General features: G+C 35.0%; 1 protein-coding gene across 1 annotated transcript; it reads right to left on the reverse strand.

Annotated features, from left to right (window-relative positions):
• Nucleotides 1-5,437: 5,437 nt before the first annotated feature.
• LBD20 (LOB domain-containing protein 20) lies at nucleotides 5,438-8,832 on the reverse strand. The gene is made up of 2 exons (XM_090301784.1): nucleotides 8,431-8,832; nucleotides 5,438-5,864 (listed from the first exon to the last, which is right to left on the reverse strand). The coding sequence occupies exons 1-2, from the start codon at nucleotides 8,830-8,832 to the stop codon at nucleotides 5,532-5,534; spliced, it is 735 nt and encodes a 244-aa protein (XP_090157910.1). The 3' UTR covers nucleotides 5,438-5,531.
• Nucleotides 8,833-27,227: the final 18,395 nt, after the last annotated feature.

Below are 27,227 nucleotides of genomic sequence, written 5' to 3' on the forward strand. Positions count from 1 at the left end.
TGTGGGCCTACCACACTACCCCTCAGTCCACGACCAAGGAAACACCATTCAGCTTGGTGTACCGTTCTGACGCTATGATCCCAAGAGAAATCCAGGAGAACTCACCATGTTTCCAGAACTTCGTGGTCGAGGAGTCGAACGAGGAAAGAAAGGTGAACTTGGACCTATTGGATGAAGTGAGGGAAGAAGCAAGGATGAAAGCTAAAGCTTTGAAAAGGAGGGTGGAGTACAAGTACAACTCCAAGCTGAGACTTTGGCAGTTCCAGGTCGCTGACCTGGTGATGAGGAAGGCCCACTGGTACCAGTTAGAAAGAAAGTTATCTCCCAAGTGGACCGGTCCTTTCAGAATAACGAAGGCCCTTGGGAATGGAGCATACAACCTTGAGACATTAGAAGGCGATGTTATTCCTTGCACTTGGAACGCGACCAACCTGAAGTTTTATTTTAGTTAAATCTCGCATTTGTACATGATTAAGGGGACACTCTTTTTCCCTTGAGAGAGTTTTTTAACGAGGTCACCCGAATAAAATTTATTCAGCTAAATGTGCATTGCAATTAAACGAACCTCTCCCTTGTAGTGATAAGTCAAGAGCGGAAGTAGTATGGTCCCCCGAGTGGACCTCCCTCTTGCGTAAGTTCACCAAGTCCGAGAATAATATGGTTCGCTGAAATAAACAAACTTCTCCCTTGTAGTGATAAGTCCAGAGCGGAAGTAGTATGGTCCCCCGAGTTGACCTCCCTCTTGCGTAAGTTCTGTTAGAAAAGATGGCTTTAAACTATAGGGGGGGTGAATTGTTTAAAGGGGTTTTCGCAAACTTTTCAAAACTAGAATGAACTTATTTCAGAAACCAATTGATTAAGCAATTCAGTTAGCCAAAACAGCAAACAAAAGCTGTAGTACTAGAAAAACAATCGGTTGTTTCGTAGAAACAATTAGTTGTTTATACCAGCAAACAACAAAAAAACTGAATTTAAAGAGTTAGAGATAGAGAAATTGTACACAGTTGTTTATACTGGTTCACTCCTAACTAGAGCTACATCCAGTCTTCTCAGAAACCCTGAGGATATCCACTAAGCAATCACCACTTGATCACTTACACCACAACCAAGAGAATGACCTTGAACACCTCAAGAAACACACTCTCCTTGGCCAACACTAAGATTGCTGATCTTGAACACCTCAAGAACACACAGCCAATCTCAGCAAACACAGAAACAAATTGTTCAACAGATTACAAAGATTACACTTGTTACAGATGAATATCTGAAATCAATACAAGTAGAATCCTATTCTAGCACCTTGATCAATCACAAAATTCTTAAGCAATCTCAGTACTTTGAAAACTCTCTTAGAAAAACTTTGTCAAAAGATTCTTAATTCTTAAAACTATTTTTCTGAATATATTCAAAGATATAGTTTGTTATCAAATCTTAACAAACTTTTAAATTGCATTAAAAGATTGGTCAAAGCATTTAATGACTAGAGCGTATACAGTTAAAGCATTTAAAGCTCAGTCAAAGAAAACAGTTTTTTTGTTATGGTCCCAAAACAAACAATCGGTTGTTTCCTCGAATCAATCAGTTGTTTTTGTACTTAACAGTTTCAACTATTTGAAAACAGTTTTCAATCTTTCTCAAAACACCTAAGTATAAACAATTTTGAAAACACCTAAGTATAAACAATTTTGAAAACACCTAAGTAAAACTATTTGAAAACAGTTTTGGTACTTAACAGTTTCAACTATTTGAAAACAGTTTTCAATCTCACCGAAATAAAGGAACCTCTTCCCTTGAAGTGATACACGAAGAAACAGAGGTAGTTTGGTCTTCCTAATAAGCCCCTCTCGTGTAAGTTCACCTAGGCGAAGAATAGTATGGTTCGCTAAAACTAAAGGAACCTCCTTCCTTGAAGTAATATGAAGAGAACAGAGGTAGTTTGGCCTCCCCAATAAACCCCTCGCGTAAGCACACCAAGGCGGAAGGAGGTATGGTTTGAGTACCAAAGTTTCGTCCCTTGACTTTTGTAGCAAGGGCGAGATCAGTTATCCCCTGACTTTATATAGCAAGGGTGAAATTGAGAAAGTGTCGTTCACTTGGGGTAGAAACACCAAGGGGGGGGGGGGGGGGAGACATACGTATTAACTCTAAGGTCGAACAGGAATACGAGGCGAACGTGCTACCTAAAGGGCGAACCTAAACTGGAGGCGCTGTATGGAGAGCGAAGCGAATGGAGGCAACAGTTAAAAGGAATAAATACTTATAAAGTATACACACAAGAAAGTTTGGTTGTCGACAAAAACAGAATTACAAAGGGAGTCATTCTCGTGGCACGATTTGGCCGTCCACAACGCATTTGGACTCACCAAAGAGGGTAAGATCCACCTCAGGATGCGCATAGGCAAAATGAGCGACGGCGTCTTGAAACCCCTCACCGTAAGCTTCAGCGGCATCGTTAGTAAGATCCTCTCCTGTCCTTCTGAAGGATTCAATCGCCCGACCAAGGACTCGGTTTTCTCGGCCAACTCTCCTTCAACCCACCCCAGAAGGATCTCACGCTGCGTGCCCCTCTCTTCCAGATTAGCCACCTTTCCCTTCAGTTTGGCCACGAGATCTTCAAGCTGAATCGCATGCGTACGTAGAGGCAAGATCCTCGCTTCTAGTTCGACTGCCTCTAGGCCTTGTCTTGGAGGGCCTTTTTGGCGTCTTCCTCAGATTGGCGAAGGCTTGCTAGCTTTAGGTACAAGGCAGTTTCGCGATTGGCGTCCGAAGGTTTGGTTTCTCTGTCCAATACAAGGGAAACCCATATAGAAGAGAGGGGTCCCTCACCATTGAAGCTGACCCACAACTTTTTCCCTAGGTCTTTGACCTCGAAGAAATAAAGGAAGACATCTACGGACGGTGTGAGATCGAGGCTACAGCAAAGGATGGCAAAGGCCCTCACGAACGCCCAACTGTTAAGGTGCAGCTGGGTGGGGGCAAAGTTCACCTCAGTCAACAACGTGCGCTCGAAAGGGGCAAAGGGTAACCGAAACCCCAGTCTTCAGAAGAGGGTGGAATAAATGAAGTAGAAAGGGCCTTCGGGGTCGGAGGCTTCGTCAGAACATACTGGCTCCCCCTCGCGACAAGCCACCATCTGCACATACTTATCGTGATCTTTGCCAAAGACATGCGATGGATGGCAGGATTGCTTCTTCCTATAGGCTGTTATGCTCTTAAGGGTAGTAAAGGTGGACGTTTCCTCTAAAAGGTCCACCGGTGCCCAGCGGTATAAAGACTTATAGAGTGTTCTTTCGCAAATGCCAAGTGAAGGTTCGCGTAATCAAAAGTGATGAAACAGTGGGGAGAGCGTAAGGGTTAAAGTGTTTAAACAGTACACGAAGAAGTTCAAGCGCCAACACGGCTCAACCGTTGATCCCGACGCGTGTACGTTCACCAACGAGGAAATAATAAGATGTCACTTTCATGCACTATTCACACTCGTTACCCAGTGCCACGTAGGTCGCCCAACGTGACCACCATAGTCTCTTCACTGAAACAAGTTACAGCTCGAGATTGGGGGGCTTATGTCTCGACCAGTCCTCGACCATCGACCCAGAGACTGACCTCGGACATGATGCATCGATGTTTGGTAATGGAAGGGGGCCACGTGAGGTGGGCCTCATAATCACCTACTAGAGAATTGGTTAGTCTTTAATATCCACACCCTAAACCCCGATGTTGGAGATCGACCCACTAGTAAGGGAAGAAGGTCGGACATCGGTCATCAGGACATGGTAGAGAGCCACATAAGGTGAGCCCTAGAGTTTCGTTAAGATAATAGTTAAAGACAAGAGATGTGTGGAAAGCCTAAGTCACGAGGGATCCATGCACGTGGTGTGTATGATGCAACAAGGCGTAACACATGTGGATAATCCTAGGAGGTGTTAAGGCCCATTAGGGTTAGGGTCTCCAAGGAAAGCTGCATGCATGACACGTGAATACTTAGGGCACCCACGAAGAAGATGGCACTAGAGATTAGGTGCACAAGTTGGTACCTAGGCAACCACTCTGTCATTCGTTGCACTCCAGTTAAGGGAAGGTCATGTGCCAGATACGCTAAGATTCTATGAATAGTGGCACAAGGACATTCTCCAAGGAACTCTAGTCGAGGGTAACAATGCAAAGGTAAACCCTAGTTTCAACCTATATAAAGGGTGCCAAAACCCCAGTAAGGTATGCAGTTTCTAAGACTGAAGCTAATATACACACTTGGTGTTTCTTTGCCCTAATACTAACTTGAGTGTCGGAGTGCAAACGGCCGCTAGGGCACCCCTTTGTCTTTGCAGGTGAGAGGTTTCTTGATCAAGAAGGCACGTTTCTCAGGCAGGATTGAAGGGCGGCAGGCAACCACTCTGTCATTCGTTGCACTCCAGTTAAGGGAAGGTCATGTGCCATATACGCTAAGATTCTATGAATAGCGGCGCAAGAACAGTCTCCAAGGAACCCTAGTTGAGGGTAACAACGCAAAGGTAAACCCTAGTTTCAACCTATATAAAGGGTGCCAAAACTCTAGTAAGGTATGCAGTTTCTAAGACTAAAGCTAATATACACACTTGGTGTTTCTTTGCCCTAATACTGACTTAAGCGTCGGAGTGCAGACGGCCGCTAAGGCACCCCTTTGTCTTTGTAGGTGAGAGGTTTCTTGATCAAGAAGACACGTTTCTCAGGCAGGATTGAAGGGCGGCAGCAGTTGTTAGAGTCAACTGACAAAGCAAGTCAACCAGCAGGAACATGTTTTATTTATTTAAAGAGAACTTTATTAATCATAAATAAATAAATACAATAGATATAAATAATTGTGGTTGAAAAAGCACATAAATACTTAAAAATAATGGAATAAAAAAATAAATGTTTATAATTTTGAAAGGTATGATTTTTTACCGAAGTTTTGAAACTCATAATATTTAACAGAAGTTCTGAAACTTATGATAATTTATGGAGGTTATCTGAAACTCATGGTAATTAATAGGAGTTTAAAAACCTCTGTTAAATACTGAATTTATTGGGATTTAAAAAAACTCTGAAGAACATATTTCTAATAGATGGTTTGTCAAAAAAAATTACATCTTCGATTAAATGACTTAATAAAAGTTTTAATTGTTGGTAATATAAAAAAAAATCCCGTTAAAACTATTTTTTCATGGAAAAAAAATTGTTAAATATTAATAAATAAATATTTCTTTTGTTACAAATTGATTGTAAATAATATATATATATATGTATAATTTCCAAAGATGTACCCTTTTTTTTCTTTTCCCAAAATGTACAATTTTTTTTTTCTTTAAACAAGAAGAAATCAGAAGATAGGATGTTCCATTGCCCTTGTATTACAAAACAATAAGAAAGAAAATATATATTATGGAAATTAATAGGGTTGTAATGAGACACATTACATTAATTATATATGGAAAATAGTTTAATTATATATAGAGATGAAGCAGAGAGAATATTACTACTAATCAAGCAAATCAAATAGAAAGGGAAACTCATAATTAATGGTGGCTGAAGCCTGGCTGGGTCCTGCTTTCTTCTTCTTCTTCATCTTCTTCACATTTGGACAGCCTTGTTAGTTGAAGAGGCTCTAAAGTGCTTGATGAGGGTGCTGTGTGCATTGCAAGGTCAAAGCCAGCAGGGTTATTGTTGAAGCTGCTCAAGTTCATAAGGTTGGTGGAAGCACATGAGTTGTTGGAATATGCTGGTTGTAGTGCTGCTGCATTCATGTTTGGTTGCTGTACTTGTGTGCTCTCAAGAGCACTTGCATAGGCAAATCTACTATTCATCAGCTGAGTTTGCACCATAGCTACCTCTGCTTGCATAGATGCTACCTGAATTGGACAAAACCTAGGTATTTCATGGATAAAAAATGAACAACTACTTGAATTTTTTAACCATGTTATTTACAACTCTAAAGTGATTTTAATAATTTTAGAGCATGGTATCTTTCGAAGAGTTTTTCCTCTAAAACACTTGCATAAACATATAAAATAAAATAATTTTTCTGTAATCTAAAATTAATTTTTCATAAATTAAAAAAAAATTAAGATGAGTTATATCAGACACCTTTTACAAAATTAATTTCTATAAGTTAAGTTTGCTTATAAAAAAAATATTTTTATTTTTTCTTCAAAAAATGTGTAAAAATTATGTAAACCTAGTTTTAACTATTTATTCATTATCAGGTTGCTATTTTTTGTTGTTGTTGAGAGGAGATGTAGAAAGATTTTGACACTAATGAAATGTGACCAGAGATAATGAAATAATCTCTAATTTAAAATTTTAAGGTAATAAATTGTAGTTTTTTTTTATATTTTTATTTTTGTAAATTTCTACAATATGAGACTTCATTTCATATTTAACTCCTACCTATGATATTAATTTTTTAATTGAAGGTTTACTTAAAGTTTTTCAACATTTTTGGAATGTGTGATGCAATTCAACTCTTTGCTAGTATTTTTTCTTGCAAGTTTAGTGTAGGTTGAAAATTAAGGGACAGTTATTGGGTAGGGTTATTTAGTTATGAAAACATTTTTTTTTTACTTTTAATTAGAAAATATCAACAGATATTTTTACTTTAACTTTGGGTTTCCAAAGTTTGTGCACAAAAAATGCAAGTAAAACTTTTGTGACTAGAAAATGAAAGAAAATTAGTGGGATTTTTTGTATTTGAAAAGAAAAAAATACGTTTTCTTTGTTTATATTTAAAGTTTAGTGTCATAGAACAAAATTTCTGGTAATTCAAGACTTAAAAATTACAAAATATCATTTGCGATGCAACTGCCACATGAATAACATGATCTTTACCCATCCTTTAATAAAGGCACTAAAGAAACGTTTTTTCACAACTTACTTAAGAAAATATATTAATAATTTAATACATATCAACTGAAAGTAGAAAGAATTAAACTTAGTGTGACGTTATATATAATTTATTTATTGTATTGCCTATGTTCTTTTAATAAAAACAACAACTCTTTTTATGCAATAAAAATATCATATTGTCAACAACAAAAGAAACAAACGCATTTAATATGAAGAATATTTGAGAAAAGCCACAGTGAATTTTACCTGATATTCAAGAAACTAAACTTTTTCTAACATTAACAGTTTTTATGAATAAAAAAAAGTAATATCCTAAAAAATAATAAATAATTATGTTTCTTAGAAAATGAATGAATAGAATAAGCTAAAATCAGTTTTTTCTCTCCACATATTTTTGTTAATGTACAAATTTAGTTTCTATTAATACTACATTTTCATTTTCAATTTTTTAAAATTAAACAAGAAATATTAACGGGCTTTTAGTTTAATAAGTGATATGTACTATACGCAAATTAATTAGTAACCATTTATGAGCATACCAATATTTTCTAATAATACTCATTAACGGTGAAACCTAATTGCTTAATTTTAAAATATTAAAACATTATGATTTGAGTATAATACACTCATTCATTAATAATACCCCTCAAATTGCTTAATTATGTAAAACATTAACTATGTATTGTTATGACTAAAACATTAAAAATACATATTCACAAAATTATGGAGACCAAAAATTAAATTTATTCATAATAATACATACAGAAGTGTAAATCATATTTATATGGTTATTCAACTTTAAATCATATTTATAAATATATAAATATAAGTTTGTTGTTAACTTTTTACCATAATTATATACAATATATAAACATTAAACTCCAATTAGGTTAAACATTAGGATTAGTTTTAATTGATTGACATAACATTCATGTGCTGTTAAATGATGGATAGAATTATATAGGCTGTTAAATGATGGATAGAATTATATAGGAATAAATATGTTTTTGTTTATTGCGAAATTGGTTTTCATATTCCAAAGGCCAAATTTTAAATATTATGAGAATTTGTATTAACTAAACTATTAAATGAGTTTTTGTCAATTTTTTTACTCGATAAACATATTTTCAGTATAGATATATGTTAAATAATTTCATATTAACTACTGACTAAACTTGATATTATGATATTATAATATTATAATATAGTGTATATTGAAAATTCGTTTGTTAAAAAAAATTGGATAAAAATCCATTTCAATATTTTTTTATTATAAATATTTAAAATATTTAAAGTTTGGATTATGAATAAAAATATATAAAGTTTTATAGTATAAAGATGAAAAATATATTTAATTCAATTATAATTATATGTGATTGTATAGATGGTGTTAGCAATAAGTTTTCTTTTAAATATTTTTATTTAGTTAAGTTTATTGTAAACTATAAAATAATTATAAAATAATTAGAGACTTGATAATGTGGGATTCACAAAATTTTATATAGCTTTTAATAAGTTTTAATGAATATTAAAATTTGTCATGATTTGTTGACATTAAAAAAGAAAACCTACCTGTTGTTGGAGAGAAAGGATGGTGGAGACACAACCGTAAACAGGATCAGACAGCCTTGCCTGAGCCTCATAGGATATGGTCGTAGCCGCTTCATGGCGGCGGTTGGCCGGAATGTTGGACAGGAGCTTTGACACATTGCTAGCCCCAAACACCTTGTGCACAGCTGCAAACTTGGCTGCACCTTGGTCAGTGCCAAAGTGGGGTGCAAAGATGCAGCCTCCAATGCACTTCCTCCTCAAGAACTTGCAAGCCCCACACGGCGTTGCAGGCGAAGTTCCCAGCATTGGTTCATCTTGTGTTTGTGTTGCCATGGCACGTCTGAAACCAGGTCCTCTGCGTCTGCTTCCTGATCCAGCACTGTGATCGCCACCATTAGTATTAAGATCATGTGGCTCTGACATTCTGATAGCTAATGATGAGATTGAGTATTATGGTGTCAGAGAGTGAAAGGGAAAGGGGTGATGTTGATGCTTATATGGGGTGTTGTGGAGTTGCAGGGGAAGTGCACGTTGGTGTTGTGAGAGGGTTGGCAAGGCGAGTGTGGTTTGAGAAAGAAGACGTTTGAGGTTGGTGAGGGAGTATGTGAGGGACCACGTGCATGTGATGAAAATGTTGTTACTGTTTGCATGTTTGTTAGATTTATGTTTATAATATTGAGGTTGGGATGAAAGAGTAGCTGTATGAAGCTTTAAAAGGTTGTCTTTACGGGGAAACGCACAAGAACTACGCAGTCTTTGTTGCTCTTCGCGTGTGGGGTGGTAGAACCAAAACTGCATGCTTCTCGTGGCTACAAACTCATTCAAGATTATCTTCTTTTTTTTCTAATAAAAATATTTTTCTTTTCATCTTATTACAAGCAATAGAATAGAAAGTTAAATGGAAGAGCTTTTGAAAATGGTTAGGCTTCTTACTTATGGAAAATGAGAAGAAGAAAATAAAAAAAAAATAGTATTGGTTAAATAAATGTAAAATTCACGTAAAATAATATTAAAAAAGAATAAAATAATATTAATTAAGTTGTGTCGATACAAGTAATATAAAATGAAACAGTAAATTTATATGATAAGATAGATTTTACGGCAGTTAAAGATTTTAGAAAATTTAGAAGTTAATTTAAACTCATTTTATGTGGATGGAAATTTAGTCCAAAAAATAAATTCTTTTGTTTAGCGTGGATATTACCAATGGTTAGTTATTGTATGGAAAAAGATAAATATAAGAGTGTGGTGTTGTATGGAATAATTCTATGGTTTTTAGTAATGTAATTTTATTGTTGTCGATTATATATGTTGTGATTTTGTTATTAGTGAAATGTGATTTAAAGTAATGTAATTAAAAAATATTTATATGATATCATTTTAATGAAATAATGTGTACAATGATATTCTTATATAATACTTATGAGATATAATTTCAATTGAATAGTAAGACATTTTATAGTATGTATACATAAAATATTATTTGATGAGTTGAGAAGAACTTCGCATAAGCTTAAAAACTTAAAATGTAGTCTAAGTAACTATATTCTTCTCTTTGATAAAAATATATGATAAATATAAAAATACACCGTTGTTTAATTGTCATAGAAGAATATGTAATTATTTATTTCATTTGATTCTTAGAAGAATAACAAATGATAAAATTGTTTTAAACCAAGTTGTTGTTAAAAAATGTTAAAAAGAACTCTTTAATAGATAAAATACGTACTTATACTGATATTATTATTATTATAATTATATAATCTATATTCAAGAGTACTTTAATAATCCTGTATTTTGATTTATTTTCAAGAATACTTTGTAGATGAATCAAATACAACTTAGAAATCTTCACTTGTCATGGGAGCAAGGGTCTCTAGGGTATCTTAAGAGGACATATACGACCTTCCTTAAGTCACAAAACTCCACCATAGTTAAGGTTGCTTAACTAGGATTATGACAGCTTAAGAAACAAGCTACCCTCACTCTCTTCATCTATGAATACCTCATGTATTCAGATTTGTAATTAATGAATGAAGTATTCAAATTTTGAAACTCATTCTCTCCCAAATCTCCCTTGCTAGAGAGCCTTCTAGGCCTAGTAAAATCCTAAGAAAGTTTGTCACACCTCTTTCTTCTTCATAGCACCTCAAACTCTCTCGAAACCTCACCATTTTCTCACCCTTTTGTTGCAACTCTCCAATCAATTCTACTGCCACTCCACGACTTCATCCAACCACAAGCTTGGATTGCATCAAGAACTCAAGCTGAAATAGAAAAAATAATTGGAAAAACATAGTTGGATGGAGATTTTCCCTTGGATCTTGGTGTGCTCACCTGATGAAATCCAAGGAGATGGATTGGAGAATTCATGGAGTGGTAGGGGAATGGTTGAAGTTTTGTACCAAGATTGAGAGTGAATTGGTGAGGTTTGAGAGTGATTTAGGTGCTAAGAGGTGATCCCAAATTTCTAGGGTTTTCACTAAGTCTAAAAGTGATGGAGGACCATTCAAAGCCACCATACACAAGAATAAAAGATAGATGAATTGTCTATAGTAAAAATAACTTGTATAGAATCCATGTCTTTACTTTCCTTTAGAAGAGTATTTTATAGATGAAATATGGATATTCTAGAAACCCTAACTTGTCACAAAAGTAAGGGCTTCTGGAACACCTTAGAAGAGTGCCTACGGCTTCCTTAAGCTACCATACTCACCATAGTTAAGTCTACTTAACTAGAGTTAAGGTAGCTTAATGAGTAATCTACCTTCATCTATAAAACCCCCAAAATCCACCCATGTATTCAAATTTGCATATTATTGAATGAAGTATTCATAATTGAAGTTCATTCTCTTCCAAATCTCTCTTGCTAGTGAGCCTTTTTGGCCTAGTGAACTTAGGAAGGTTGGCCAAACCTCCTTCCTCTTCATTGCACCATCAAACCTCCAAAACCCTTGCACCTCTCATCCATTCGGTGCCATCATCTTCACTTCATTTTGTTGCATCTCCATTCATTCCTCCAACCAAGATCTTGGACTACACCATATGGATCAGAGCATACTAATGGTCCTTTGGCCAAGCTAAGTCATCTTTCACAATTTTTTTTCTATCCAATCTTGTTCATCACGATTCATGCTTGTCTTGGTTATTTCTTCCAACTTTTGTTTTGTTTTCCACCATTTATATTCGTTGTCCATCGATTATATTCAGTCTCCACTATATCCAAACACTTTTTCGCTGATCATTTTCCGTGAGACCCTCATCAAATACCTTCCTTGGCCATCCACTGCACAACCTCCAGTTTTGTTCTGTTTGTTCTTCAATTTTTGCTTGTTCTTGATGTTTTTTTTGCATTGGTCCATTTATATTCCTCTCCCAAGGTTTTTCTTTGTTTTCACCATTTGAAAAAACTTTTCCACCAATCAAATTCAATGCACCTTGCTTCATACAATTCCTGGTGAGTTCTACTACCTCTCCTTGTTGTTCTTCACTTGTTCTTGCTTTTTTTTTTTTTTCATTTGATCGGATTTAATTATGTTTTTGTGGGCATTTAAGTGTTATCTTCTGTTTGTTCCTTTTACATGTCACTTGTCACGTCCCAATTTGGCTTGATTTTCTCTAATTGGTCTTTTGTTGTTGTATGCAATCCCTAAGTGCACATAAACTGTTTGCTTAATGTCTTACATCTATTTTGCCTAAGTCTTTCATTTGGTTTGTATTGTGTTGCCTAGTCTAGAGTATCCTAACTTGCTATTATTTCATTGGTGAGTTTTGCGCATCTTGTTTTCCCTATTTCTTGAAGTTTTGTCCATTGTTCTTTCTTCCATCAGGCTTCTGTTCAATTTCTAGAAATTTATGCTTTACACTTAGTTTGCAAAATTTATCTTATCATAGTTCGTCTTCAAATCTTATGAAATTTTTTGTGTGTTATCATCAATATGTTAACACTGATCAGTAAAAAGAGGCACGTCCTAATTTCACCTACAAAAAGAAGTTATAATTTTCAAAAGCCAGAACATTTTCTATTGTTTGACACACTAATTCAGTACTAGTGGTGCTCTCAGTATAAAAATTTCTGCACCTAATTCCTTTGGTGTTTTCGCCTAAAATTTTTACCATATCTTGTTTCATATGTTAAAAATTTCTAGTTGAAATTTCAACTTCAAATGTAAGAATATTATGTGGCACGTCACGATTATTTATCTTATTAATTGATCAATTACCATAATTATTCTATTATATTATTGGTAATTACTTGATGGACGTAATTACTCTTACCATAAATAATTAGGGTTTCCCCTTGGGTGTATTATAAATAGAGATTACCAGACAATTAAAGAGATACCCTCATATTCTAACATCACACGGTCGAAACTCATTCCCTAAAGGGATTTTCGACCCTCTCATCTCTTTGTCTCTTTACTTACATAATTCCATTCTAAGCGATACACTCTAAAGGGGAGCCCGATCAAGATCATGTCTTCGTCCCTCAGCCATACGATCACGGGTCTACCAGGTATTATTTAATCATTATTCTTGTTTCATTATATGATTGAGAAATCCTAATCCAACATGTGGTATCAGAGCGTTTATGTTGCTTAATCGATTCTTCTTTCGTTTTCCCTAAATTTGGAAGAAACGAGGATTTTGATTCAACCTATTGATTTTCGATGTTTTTATTTTGGTATATTATTGAACCACTTATTCTTGAAAATCCACCTTGATATCATAAAATAAATTTTAATTTTTTCGAGATCCATAAAAAATTTAATATGAATGTTATGTGTTCTTCATAATTTTCGTGAGTATTCCCTTATTTGGAATGGAATTGATTTTGATTCTATGTTCATCATCATTATTTGTTGTTCATATAATTTTCATGAGTATTACCTTAATTAGGAATGGATTTGATTTGATATCTTAGTCTCCAAGTTTTTCCTTATTTAGGATAGTATATTCTTGCCTTATTAATTTTCGGGTATTATTATTATTATTATTATTATTATTATTATTATTATTATTACTATTTTCGAAAATAGCAGTCGTGTCAAACTTGGAAACATATCAATCTAATTAAAATTTTGAAGTCCAAATATAAAATCAAATCCCTAATATTCCGCTACTCACCTTATCGGGTTTACGAGTAACATATTTACGCGTTTCCTTTTATTTATCAAATTAAATATGGTAAATCTCATGATACCGTAATTATGTTTAAAAAAAATAAAAAATAAAAAATACTTATTTTGTTAAACTCTTAAAAAAAAATATTAAGTTTGACAAAATTAAAATTAAAATTTTTGCTTAAACTTAATAACAGGAGTCTCCCTTCTGTCCAACGATGATGGGTTATGTCTTGTTATTTGAGTCTAATTAAGCACCTTCACTTACTTGTGAGTACACTTAATTATTAAATATTCACATGACATTTTCCTAAAAACACAATATTTCTATTATGTCCAACGATGTTTGATGCACTTGTGTTTTGCAAACTTAATATGTGCATAAGCTTAAATGTTCACTTTTGTCCAAAGATGATGTGTCACATTCTTATTGCACATACCTTACTTATAATTGTTCATTATGCTTAAATAATTGGTAATTAACCAAAGTGAAAGCTGATTGTTTAAGTAGAACCTAATCTAGTCTATTATTTTGATGTTATAATAGATTTTATCATAGCTTCATTATCATAATGGTTCTTACTTATGCCTGCTTTAGATCTAAGTTTCCCTATGTCACTCTAACTTTTTCCTTAGCCTAAGTATCTTAATTCGTCGTCTAACTAGCCCTTAATATGGGAATTGAGACCTTGACTGGTGAAAAACATTCTTCTTGGAAAGATTCCTTGATGCTGACTCTTGGGATGCTGGATTTTGATCATGCACTAATTGAAGCTGCTCCTCTTGCCCTCACTGATAAGAGCACTCCTGAAGATAAGATGGCTTATGAGAAATGACAAAGGAGTAACAAGATGTGTCTTATGCTTATCAAGAATTCCATCAGCCCAATCATCAGAGGAGGCATTCCTGATTCACCTAACGCTAAGGCTTATCTAGCTTCTGTGGAGGAACAATTTCAAGGAATCTCTAAGGCGCATGCTAGTACTCTTATCTTGAAGTTGGTGACTACAAAATATGACGGGCGCACCGGCATTCGCGAGCACATCCTAATGATGAGCGACATGGCCCGTAAACTTAAGGGATTAGCCATGGAGATCAGTGAAGGTTTCCTAGTCCACTTCATTATGACTTCTCTTCCTTCTGCGTTTGAAGCCTTCAAAGTCAACTATAATACTCAGAAGGACAAATGGTCCATGAGTGAGTTGATTGCTATGACTGTTCAAGAAGAAGAGCGCCTGAAGCTGGAGAAACCAGATGTTGCTTACCTCGTGGCTGCTGAATCGAAGAAGCGGAAGGGCAAATTCCCTAAAAAGGAATCTAATAAGGTCCCTAAAACTGATGCAAGTGCACCCTCCAACTCTAACAAATCCACTAGCAAGTCCTACTGCAAGTTCTGCCACAAGGTAGGACATAAGCAGTCTGAGTGCTCAAGCTTTAAGGAGTGGCTGTCTAAGAAAGGTAATCATCTAAATATGATAATTGAGTCCTTTAATTTAAATGTTCCAACTAATACTTGGTGGTTTGACTCTGGGTTTATGGTTCATGTGACCAATTCAATCCAGGGATTCCTTACAATCCAGAAGCTGGAAAGAAACCAAAGAACAATTAAGATGGGGAATGGACAAGAACTATTTGTCGAAGCTGTGGGAACCTTAGAATTACTTATGAAAACTGGAAAATGTATTAAACTTTATGATACCTTATATATTCCCGAGATTACTCAGAATCTTGTATCAGGACCAAAGTTAGACATTGATGGTTTTTATGTTTCCCATGGTCATGGCAAACTTACTATTTCTTTAAATTCTCAATTGTTTGGTACTGGTTTTCTGGATAACGGTCTCTATAAGTTAGAACTAGATGATAGCTTCTCCAAATCTTTGTTATCATATAATATTAATGAGAACTTAACAAAGACTAAGAGAAAACGAGACTTAGAAACTTCATCCATGTTGTGGAATCAACGTTTAGGCCACATTTCACGAGATCGCTTATCTCGACTTGTGAAGGATGAAGTCTTACCATCTCTCGATTTCACTGATTTTGGAACATGTGTCAAATGCCTCAAAGGAAAAATGACATCCACAACTAAGAAAGGTGCCACTAGGAGTTCAAAATTATTAGAACTTATTCATACTGACATTAGTGGCCCTTACAGCATCGTTGGAATAACAGGACATAATTCATTTATCACTTTTATAGATGATTATTCTTGTTACAAGTACTTGTATCTCATTAAGAAAAAATCTGAATCACTTACAACTTTTAAAGATTATAAAACTGAAGTTGAAAAACAACTTGATCTTCAAATAAAAGTTGTGCGATCAGATAGAGGAGGTGAATACTATGGTAGACATACTGATTTGGGATAAGCCCCTGGTCCCATTTTATGAGTTTTGTAAAAGTCAGGGGATTGTGAACCAATACTGATGGAGATCAAGCTCAAAAGGACATGGAGGCCAATCATCAAGCTCAAGAAGAGGTGGAGGCACAAATGGAGGACGCCCATGGAGGTCAAAGTCCACCTCAAAGGATTACAAGAAGCATGTTCAAAGCTTTGGGAGCTAGAAGACATTTATTTTCTTTTTTTGTAATTTCTTTAGTTGAAGGTGCTTAGAGGGATACATTAGAAACCTCTTTTGTTTTAGCATCTTGTAGGCTTTAGTTAGGAGCTTTAGGGGGGGGGGGGTGTATTAGTAGATAGGTGTAGAAGTAGAATAGGAGGTGCCAAAGTGAAGGAAAGGGTCACACCTTCCTCATGCATAGAATAGGCGCCGGTTCTAGAATGATTTGGGAGGGAATTTTGAATTCTTTTAGCTTTCATTTTCAGCACCTTAGGCTATAAATAGAGGTGCTCTCTTTGTAAAATTCAGATTGGAATTAATCTAAGAAAACTCTACTCAAATTTTGAGTGACCGTTGGAGAGCTTTTGGAGCCTTCTTCTCTAGTCTTATCTTGATGGATCAATGGAGTCCTCAAGTGGCGGCATCACTCTCATCTAGGAGCTTTCCACACTTCTAGTGGCGAGATCATCCATCCTCCTTCCATCTTCATGAGCATTCTCTTCTCCTTCCTTTCTTCTTCTTCAATTGTTCATGTTGCTTTGTGTTCTTGAGTTTTTCAGTTTCGGTTTTTCTATTTTCCAGCACTATGTTCTGTTTTGTTTTTAATTCTGTTCGGTTCTTATGTTTAGTTGTTTAATTCTGTTCGGTCATTCCAGCTTTCATTCTCTTTGTTGATTCAATTTGACAATATTTGGTTCATCCAAATGAGTTTGGGATTTGGTACTAGTTTTTGGTGAGTTCTTGTCTTAGAACCAATGATCCAACTCTAAGAAAAGTGCCTCTATATTTTCCAGCTCAAGGTGATTCCTAAGAATGTCAAGAATCTTGTTCTATGTGGCTAGTGGAATCACATCATGTGGTATCATGAGTCTTAGGTTCTTCTTGTTTAATTGTTGAGTTGTATGCACTTTAATTTCAAGAGCTCTTTAATTTTCTTGCAATTTAAGTTTCTGTTTTAGAATTTTACTTGAGTATTCTTGCTGTTTTTCTTTTACACCAAGTGCTTGTGAAAAGGTTTATGGCACTCATTCTTCTTATGAGCATGGTTACTCTTTTGGAATGGCATTATCCTTCCTAGAGTTTACCTTAAGCTTCCTTTCACTTGTTGTTAAAATTTGTGATGTGTCTTTTAATTTTGTAATCATGTCAAGTTTTGTCTTAGTCAATAGAGTTCCTTCCAAATCTGTCTCTAAAAGTCCTTATGAACTTTGGACTGGAAGGAAACCGAGTCTTAGATATATGAAAGTATGGGGCTGCCTTGCTGAAGCTAAAGTTTATAACCCTTTCTTAAAGAAGCTTGACATGAAAACAGTAACTTGTCACTTCATCGGGTATCCCGATCACTCAAAGGGTTATAGATTTTATTGTCCTTCCCACGTCACCCGCATTGTAGAAACCAAGCATGCTCATTTCCTAGAGGATTTCAAGATCAGTGGGAGCAGTGACAATCCTTACTTGGATTTACTATAAGTACAAGAGGCGGGGGGGGGGGGGGAGAGATCTACATCGACTACTAATTTGCCTCTGATCACTCCTCTTGTACCCACTCCGCGCGTCACTGCACCACCTACTCCATGTTCAGAACCTGATGCTACTCTAAATCCATCCGAGAATGAAGGCACCCTGAACGACAAACATCAGTACAATGCAGAACCCGCTAATCAGCTCAGGAGGTCATCTAGAACTAAAACTGCTACAGATTTTGATGATTATGTAACTTACCTGACTGAAGCAGAAATGGATGCCGGAAGGTATACTGATCCTACCTCTTACAATGAAGCCATTACTAGTGACCAGTCTTCTGAATGGAATAATGCCATGCTCGATGAGCTTGACTCCATGAAGAAAAACAATGTTTGGGATCTAGTAGAATTACCCGACGGAGTAAAACCCGTAGGATCTAAATGGGTGTTCAAAACCAAGCTAGATCTGAATGGAAACATTGAACGCTTCAAAACAAGATTGGTTGCAAAAGGGTTCACTCAGAAAGAGGGAATTGATTATCAAGAGACCTTTTCACCTGTCTCTCGAAAAGATTCCTTAAGGATCGTAATGGCCCTCGTAGCTCACTTTGATCTAGAGCTACATCAGATGGACGTCAAGACCGCTTTCCTTAACGGCGACTTGTATGAGACGTGTACATGCAACAACCGGAAGGTTTTAAACTTGAAGGTCAAGAACACTTAGTCTGCAAGCTGAAGAAATCCATTTACGGGCTGAAGCAAGCCTCACGACAGTGGTACATAAAGTTTGATGAAGTCATGAAGAAACAAGGTTTTCTTAAGAATCAAGTGGATCAATGCACCTACCTCAAGATGAGTGGGAGCAACTTTACTATACTTGTCCTTTACGTAGATGACATTCTATTGACAAGTAATAGTATAAACATGTTGCATGAGTCAAAGCGCATACTTTCGCATAATTTTGACATGAAGGATCTCGGAGAGGCCGCTTATGTTATTGGCATTGAAATATATCGAGATAGAGCTAAGGGGATTTTGGGATTATCCCAAAGGGCCTACCTTGACCGTGTCCTCACTCGTTATAACATGCAGCATTACTCTCCTTCTATGGCTCCAGTAATTAAGGGAGATTTTTTCGGTTCTTTTCAATGTACGAAAACATAGGCTGAAAAAGAGCAAATGGCGATGATATCTTATGCATCTGTAGTTGGAAGCATTATGTATGCTCAAGTCTGTACTCGTCCGGATATCGCGTACATTGCTGGAATGCTAGGCCGGTATTAATCTAATCCTGGTCTAGATCAGTGGAAAGCAGCTAAGAAAGTACTTCGATATCTACAAGGCACAAAAGACTATAAATTGACCTATAGAAGAAGTGACAGTTTAGAAGTGGTGGGTTATTCTGACTTTGATTTCGCAAAATCCAAAGATGACAAGAAATCCACTTTTGGGTATATCTTTATGTTAGCAGGCGGGCCTATCTCATGGAAGAGTCATAAGCAGCAATTAACAACAACCTCAACAATGATGGCAGAATATGTTGCAGTGTACAATGCAACTTGTCATGGAATGTTGTTGCGAAATCTTATCGCTGGACTCAAAGTCATTAACTCCATTTCCAGGCCATTGAAGCTTTATTGTGATAACTCAGCTGCCGTTAGTTTTTCGAACAATAATAGTTCGAGTGGCGCTGGATTATATCTTGATACAAAGTACTTGTTCGTACGTGAGCGAGTTGAGGAAAATAAGCTTTGTGTTGAGTATATTAGTACTAAAAATATGCTTGCGGATCCGATGACTAAAGGTCTCCCACCTACAGTATTCGAAGAACATGTTTTGAAGATGAGATTATCTAAAGACCTTATTTAGCATATTTGTACTTACTTATCTTTAATAAAATTTCCTGATTTACCTTGATTTGTGTGTCCTTAAATATGTTTATGCATGCCTAAATATACATAGACACTAACTGTACAAATCAAAGTCTAAAGGGCTTACTTATCAATTGCACTACAAGAAAAACGCGAATTACATACAGATTATTACATACGGATCAAATATCCGTATGTAATTTTTGGCGCCATTTTTTCCGTATGTAATTAGAAGTGAATGGGATTCGAAGCCAGGTTCCTTCAGCAACCACAGAAAATTTAACCACTACACCAAGCAAATTCTTTAGTTTTAATATGATTTTTATTATACTTATTATTATTAATAATATTAATAATATTAACAATATTAATAATATTAACAATATTAATAATATTAACAATATTAATAATATTAACAATATTAATAATATTAACAATATTAATAATATTAATAATATAAATAATAATTAGAAAAAATTAAAAAATAAATTTTTTACATTACATACGGATAAATTCGTATGTAATTTACATACGGATTCAGAATCCGTATGTAAACCTGTTTAATATACGGATTTTGGGTCTTACATACGGATTTTGACTATATGTAATTCCAATTTTTCTTGTAGTGTTGATCCTAAAATTTACTTAAGTTTTAAATTTGTATTGTAGTATGATTAATGGGGGTCTTGAGTTGAATACGGATTCAAAGATTGTATTTCTCTGCTACAATTACAGTTTAGGACTAAAATGAGTATTAAAATCTGGCCAGACTTATCTAATGCTCATAATAAATAATCCTTTGGCTAAGTGGGAGAATGTAAGAATATTATGTGGCACCACATGATTATTTATCTTATTAATTTATCAATTACCATAATTATCCTATTATATTATTGGTAATTACTTGATGGACGTAATTACTCTTACCATAAATAATTAGGGTTTCCCCTTGGGTGTATTATAAATAGAGATTACCAGACAACTAAAGAGACACCCTCATATTCTAACATCACACGGCTGAAACTCATTCCCTAAAGGGATTTTCGAGCCTCTCATCTCTTTGTCTCTCTACTCACATAATTCTATTCTACGCGATACACCCTAAAGGGGAACCCGATTAAGATCATGTCTTCGTCCCTCAGCCATACGATCACGGGTACCAGGTATTATTTAATCATTATTCTCAACCCGATCAAGATCATGTCTTCGTCCCTCAGCCATACGATCACGGGTCTACCAGGTATTATTTAATCATTATTCTCGTTTCATTATATGATTGAGGAATCCTAATCCAACATCAAATTATTTGTATAAAAATTACCATAAATCCAACAATTCTCGTGGCCAATACTAAACCTAGCTTGCATAATTGTTTCACATTGCTTGTGGTTTGTGCAAACTTGTGGCATTTATTTCTCTATGATTACCGAACTAAATGGTCTCCAATTTGTTGCATATTTTCCTTGTTGAGTTTAGAATATACTATAAAAATTTCAGGTTAAACCGCTTTGTAAAAAATATACATATAAATTCTAGAACCATATCTGCCAGTACCCTCTAGCTTTTTGTTTTCTTAATCTTTTCTAAAGTTGTTCTTAGGTCTTTTTGCTTGTGCTACCTTTTCTTCATTCCTTTGATTTTTTGCTTATCCTTTATTGGCTCTCTCTTCCGGTTTGTCACATCTTATTCCATTTGAGTTTAGCTTTTCAAATTTTAGCTTTTCTTTCTCTATTTTTGGCTTCCGTTATTACACAAAACCTTTTGGTGAGTCGATGGTGCATCAAGAAGTGGTGTGGTTCAACTTTCCTTAAAGAGTGCCTATGGCTTCCTTAAGCCACCATACTCACCATAGTTATGTCTACTTAACTAGATTTATGGTAGCATAAGGAGTAAACTACCTTCATCTATTAAAACCCCAAAATCCACCCATGTATTTCGATTTGCATATTATTGAATGAAGTATTCAAAATTTAAGCTCATTCTCTCCGAAATCTCTCTTCCTAGTGAGGCTATTTAGCCTAATGAACTTAGGAAGGTTGGCCAAACCTCCTTTCCCTTCATTGCACCATCAAATCTCTAAAACCCTAGCACCTCTCATTCGTTCGATGCCATCATCTTCACTCCATTCCGCTGCATCTCCATTCATTCCTCCAACCAAGAGCTTGGATTACTTCAAGAAGGCTCTCTAGCAAAGAGAGATTTGGGAGAGAATGAACTTCAATTTTGAATACTTCATTCAATTAATGCAAATATTAACACATGGTGTTCATTTGAGCTATTTATAGATGAAGAGGATGAAGGTAGCTTGCTCCTTAAGTTACCATAACTCTAGTTAAGCAAACTTGACTATGGTGAGGTTTAGTGGCTTAAGGAGGTGTTGTGTAGATCTTCTTAAGATGCTTTAAAGATCCTTGCTTGTATGACAAGTGAGAGTTTCTAAAGTGTCTTTGATTATTATTTGCAAAGTACTTTTAAAAGTAGTTCAAAATACAAGTCCTATACATGATTATTCTACTATTTATACAAAATGTTCTTCTATCTTTATTATTGTATATGGTGGTTGGACGGTCCTTCATCATAAGCTCTGGCTAGTAAAGTCTTGATACTTAAGTAGCCGATTGTGACTCGCCTCACTTTCCTGGGAGTGAACTTGGAGAAAGGTCATACTTGAACTGATGGATGTTGATCCATGCTTGAAGATGTAGAATCATTTGAAATGCTCACGGAAGCTAGTTAAAGAAGAATTTCTTCTTCTAAGAACCCTAGGTTGGGCTTGAACCTTAGGACGAGTTAGAGTGAGACTTTGAGAGAGTTTTGGACTCAATTCAAAAGAGTTTCTTTACTTTTATCAAGTCTGAATTTTACATGGAAGGAAACCTTATTTATAGGGAAGAAGTTGAGCAAGTGGCGTGTTCCTCAAGCTACCTAAACCCTAACTTTCATAGAAAGTTAGGCGTAAGATATGGAGTAGATGCCTAAGTCTTATACTAACCCTAGTTTTCATGTCAAGTTAGGGTTTATAGAGGCTTTTGTATGTATCTTATTTACCCTAGGGTTAGGGTTTTAATCCTATTAGACATTTGACCCAAAATACAAGGTCATGAAAGGAATTCCCTATTCTATTATTTAGAAATTTATATAAGGCTTACGAGAGAAATATATTCTTCTGTGTCTCTACTCTTAGCCTGAGTTCTGGTGGCTTGACTTTGTCTGAATGGATCTCCATCAACCCCTCCCTTTTGAAAGAGATATGTCCTCAGATCGGGAATGTGGATAGGGTTGCCAACTTATTAATGAGAAAGATACTTAAATTTCCACCAAGCTCATGAATCCACCTGAAAAATGAAACAAACAATAAGAATACACATATAAAAGAGACTATGGTGTGTGATAGAGAGGCTGAAGTAGGCCCTACAAATATTTTGTTTTTCTTTTGAACAAGTGAAGTATGAAAAGTGGATTCACAAGTGGATGAGGTAGAAAAATACCTTGAGTATAAGATGGACCAATAAGACAAAGATGTTGAACCAAGTGGTGTTCAAGTTTTGAAGAATCCAAATCCTTTGAAGGATGTTGAAGCCTCTGCTGTGCTTAGTGTTGCTATGCTGGTTTAGCTTAGTTCTGGGGTAGTTTATATGTTGTAATCCACCATTTGATTAAATCTAAAGCATTAGCATTCTCAATCTTTGTGAAAGTAAAATGTTTTCAAACTAAGTTAAAACAACCGATTGTTTTGTCGAAACAACCGATTGTTTATACTTAGGTGTTTTGAGAAAAAGATTGAAAACTGTTTTTAAAATGGTTGAACTGTTAAGTACCAAAACAATCGATTGATTCGAGGAAACAACCAATTGTTTGTTTTGGGACCATAACAGAAAAACTGTTTTCAGTTTGACTGAGCTTTAAATGATTTAACTGCTTACGCTCCAGTCATTAAATGCTTTGACCAATCTTTTAATGCAATTTAAGAGTTTATTAAGATTTGATAACAAACTATATCTTTGAATATATTCAGAAAAATAGATTGGAGATTTAAGAATTTTTTGACAAGTTTTTTCTAAGAGTTTTGAGTTTTTCAAAGAGTTGAGATTGCTAAGAGTTTGTGATTGATCAAAGTGTATGGAATAGGATTCTGCTTGTATTGATTTCAGATTATCTTTTGTAACAAGTGTAATCCTTGTACTCTGTTGAACAAGTATTCGTTTTTGTGTTTTGCTGAGATTGGCTGTGTGTTCTTGAGGGGATCAAGATCAGCAATCTTAGTGTTGGTGTGTTGACCAAGGAGAGTGTGTTTCTTGAGGTGTTCAAGGTCATTCTCTTGGTTGTTGTGTAAGTGATCAAGGTGTGATTGCTTAGTGGATTTCCTCAGGGTTCTGAGAAGACTGGATGTAGCTCTGGGTTTGGAGTGAACTAGTATAAACAACTGTGTACAATTTCTCTATCCCTATCTCTTTAAATTTAGTTTTGTCAATTGATAACTGGTATAAACAACCGATTGTTTCGGTAAAACAACCGATTGTTTTTCCAGTATTGTGCTTTTGCTTTATGTTTTGAAAAACTGAATTCTTAATCAAGGTTTTCTTGAAGTATTTTTCATTCTAAGCTTAAAAGTTTACGAAAATCTTTCCTAAACAATTCACCCCCCCTCTCGTTTAAGACCATATATTCTAACAGACTAAGTAGGGGTGATCCTTAGTCTCTTTTACCCTAGGTGAATTTGAATTGTTTTTGCTTGAGCTATTTTTTTTTAATCAATTTATCCTCTCTCACCTGTTGAGGTGTGAGAGGGCACAATATAAACTTAGCTCCTTTAAATGAAAAAGTGATTTTTATTTTTATTGCCTTCATGTAATGTATGATGATCAAATTGGCAAGGCCTACCTAGGATAATGTGGCATATTTCCATAAGAACTACATCACATAAATTTTTTTCTTTATATTTCCCCATAGCTATAAGTATACTAACCTGAGTTTACATTATGATGCCCCCATCTTGGCTGATACAATCTAATTTATAAGGGTGAGGATGGGGTATGGAAGTAAGGCTAATTTATCAATTAACCTATAGCGACAACAATTGTAATAAGAACCAATATCCACTATCATTGAGGAAATATTATTTAAAACTGTGCAACGTGTGTGGAACCAATTTTCTCATTTGATTCTTCCAACTTTAGAGTGTTCTTCATGTGAAGTGTCTTGTTCTTTTAAAATCATATTTCTTCTTTGCAAAGTACATTCAGAATAGTATTGACCCTTCTTCTCAAGACACTTAAAACATTGAATATTCTTAATCCTAACTTGTTTAGAAGATTCCTTATTTTTTATCTTTTTCTTTATGTTTTTTCCTATCCCTCTCCCTCTCACGTGGTCTCTCTTCTTTTTCCATAGAGTATTTATTGTTCCTTGTGTACTCTTTCTTGACATAAGAGGATGCAAAGTAGTTTTTAAGAGATGATTTTCTTTTTATTTGCTCTTTTGCTCTAACACAAAGTTGAACTAGGTCATTTAAATCATGAAAGCTTAAGACTTCAACTCTATCAATTATTTCAAGTTTGAGACCAATTTGGAATTGAGCTAGGGTTATCATAGATTCTCTCTAATCCCTTCCTGTAACATGAGTAGCTCCATTTTTTGTTTATATTCTTTTACACTCACGTCTCTCTGTTGTAGACGTTGAAGTTTTTGCATTAACTCCCTATCATAATAACATGACACATATCTCCTCCTAAGGGCAGACCTTAGCTCATTCCAATATCTGGTTGGAGGATTATGATTGACTCTAAGGTCTCTCATCAATGTTGTCCACCAAGTCGTGACTGGACCCTGAAAGCTTAAGGTGGCTAGGGTCATTCTCTTTTCTTGATCTATACGGTAACAGTCAAATATTTGTTCTACCTTCATCTCCAGTTTAAGTAATCTTCTACTTGTTCCTTTCCATATAATGTAGGCATGTCGACCTTAGAATCCTGAGGTCCATAATTATTCCTATTTGTAGGTTGTCTAAGAGGATTTTGGTAGTAGTCTAGGTTGTGGTGGCTACTATGATAGTTTTCATCATGGGAAGGATGGTCAGAATAATGACTCTTTCTCTGGTTAAACCTCTCACCATGTCGACTCTTAGATCTTGACTTTTTACTATTATGAGTTTGTAAAAATTGTGAAAACATCTCTTTTAACTAAAATATCTCTTTCTTAGTGTGCATTAACTCTTCTCTAATATCATCACTCTATAACTTCCATGCACACTAGAATTATGGGATTTATTTTCTTTTGTCTTTTCTGTTAAGTAAAATCAATCATTTATTTCGATAAATGTACTTGTTATTTCTGTGGTGATTTCAACATAAATGAAAACAATCAGTTTGTTTTAAAAATCAATTAAATAATTTTAACAAAATGTTGTTATGATTTTTAAACTGTTTTTTAAATGACTTAAATAGATTTAGTTAATTGATCAAACCGATTTGATAATCTTTTAAATCTATATAAAGATAACTTTCTAATATTTTTAAAAACAACAAATACACAAGAGAGATTACAAAATACTTTTTCAATAAAGAAAATGAAAGCGCTTTAGAATCATTCTTTGAATCTTGGATCATTGCTACGGTGCGAAGTAGGTTTGGGGTTATCTTTTTCTATTGTTTTTCAAGTGTGTAAAACCCTGGTGTATTCTAAATTCATTATTTAATATTGTCTTGTGTTGTAAACAGTATCAGATAGTGTTTATAAAATTTGTGTTTTTGTTGAGAGTGTTGTGTGTTCTTGAAGGGTTGAAGATCAATACTCTTGGCTATTTTTGTAATCTTGTTTGATGGCATTAGTGAATTCTCAATGGTGTGCTGAGGACTGAGTGTAGCTCTTGGTTGAGTGAATTAGTATAATTATTTGGTTGATCCGTGAAAATGATCAGCAATGTTGAATTTCAGTGTTTGTAAACTTTCTCAAGTTGCTCCTGATAGTACTCCTCTTGACCCTTGATATGAGGCCAAAATCCCCAAGCTACTAGGCTTCTTAGAAGTAGAAAACTTGAGCTTCAAAAGTCCTTGTTCAACAACGTTCACTCCAAGAGGTCCAAAAATTAAAAGCAATAAAAACACATTTGAAAAGCTAAACCACAAGCTGGATTGATGATGAAAAACAAAAGGAATGCCAACTAATATAGAAAAGCAGCAATTAAAGGTTAGCAAAATAAAGTAAGCACACAAAAGGATCCTACCATAGGTGTTAGAGTATAAGAAATGAAAAAAAGATTTCTAAAATGACTAAATAGTGGCTAGTAAAAGTTTTGTGGTGATTTGTGGAGGACAAATTTTTAGGCCAAATATTTATGAGCTCTAGCCAACACAATATTTTATATATGATTTTTTTGAAGCAAAACGGTAAAGAAATGAAACAAAAACAAATACTAAACAACAAGGCTTGACACAACCAAAAGTGCAAGATTCCAAAGAAATGTAAGGCACTGGTGCACTAAAATTTGTATCAATTTGTTTAAATGTAACGAGATTAGAAAATTTTTACCAATTTTTGTAGCATGTATTTCCATCTCAAATTTTAACCACAAGGCACTAATACACTAAATAATGATTGTGCCAAATTTCAAGTCCATCTAAACATGAAGTTAATTTAGATATATGCAAAACAAATATTAATTTTTCCTTAACGATCACCAAACGCTCAGCCAAAGTATTTTCCATTAGTGACATCATCGAGTTGTAATGAGGATGTTTATGTTGGTTGGTTCCATGCTTTGTGCATCGAACGGTCAGATATGCATCATTCTCGTTCCCA

This window comes from Phaseolus vulgaris, chromosome 4, assembly GCF_051622355.1.
Source record: "Phaseolus vulgaris cultivar YP4 chromosome 4, ASM5162235v1, whole genome shotgun sequence".
Classification (NCBI taxonomy): Eukaryota; Viridiplantae; Streptophyta; class Magnoliopsida; order Fabales; family Fabaceae; genus Phaseolus; species Phaseolus vulgaris.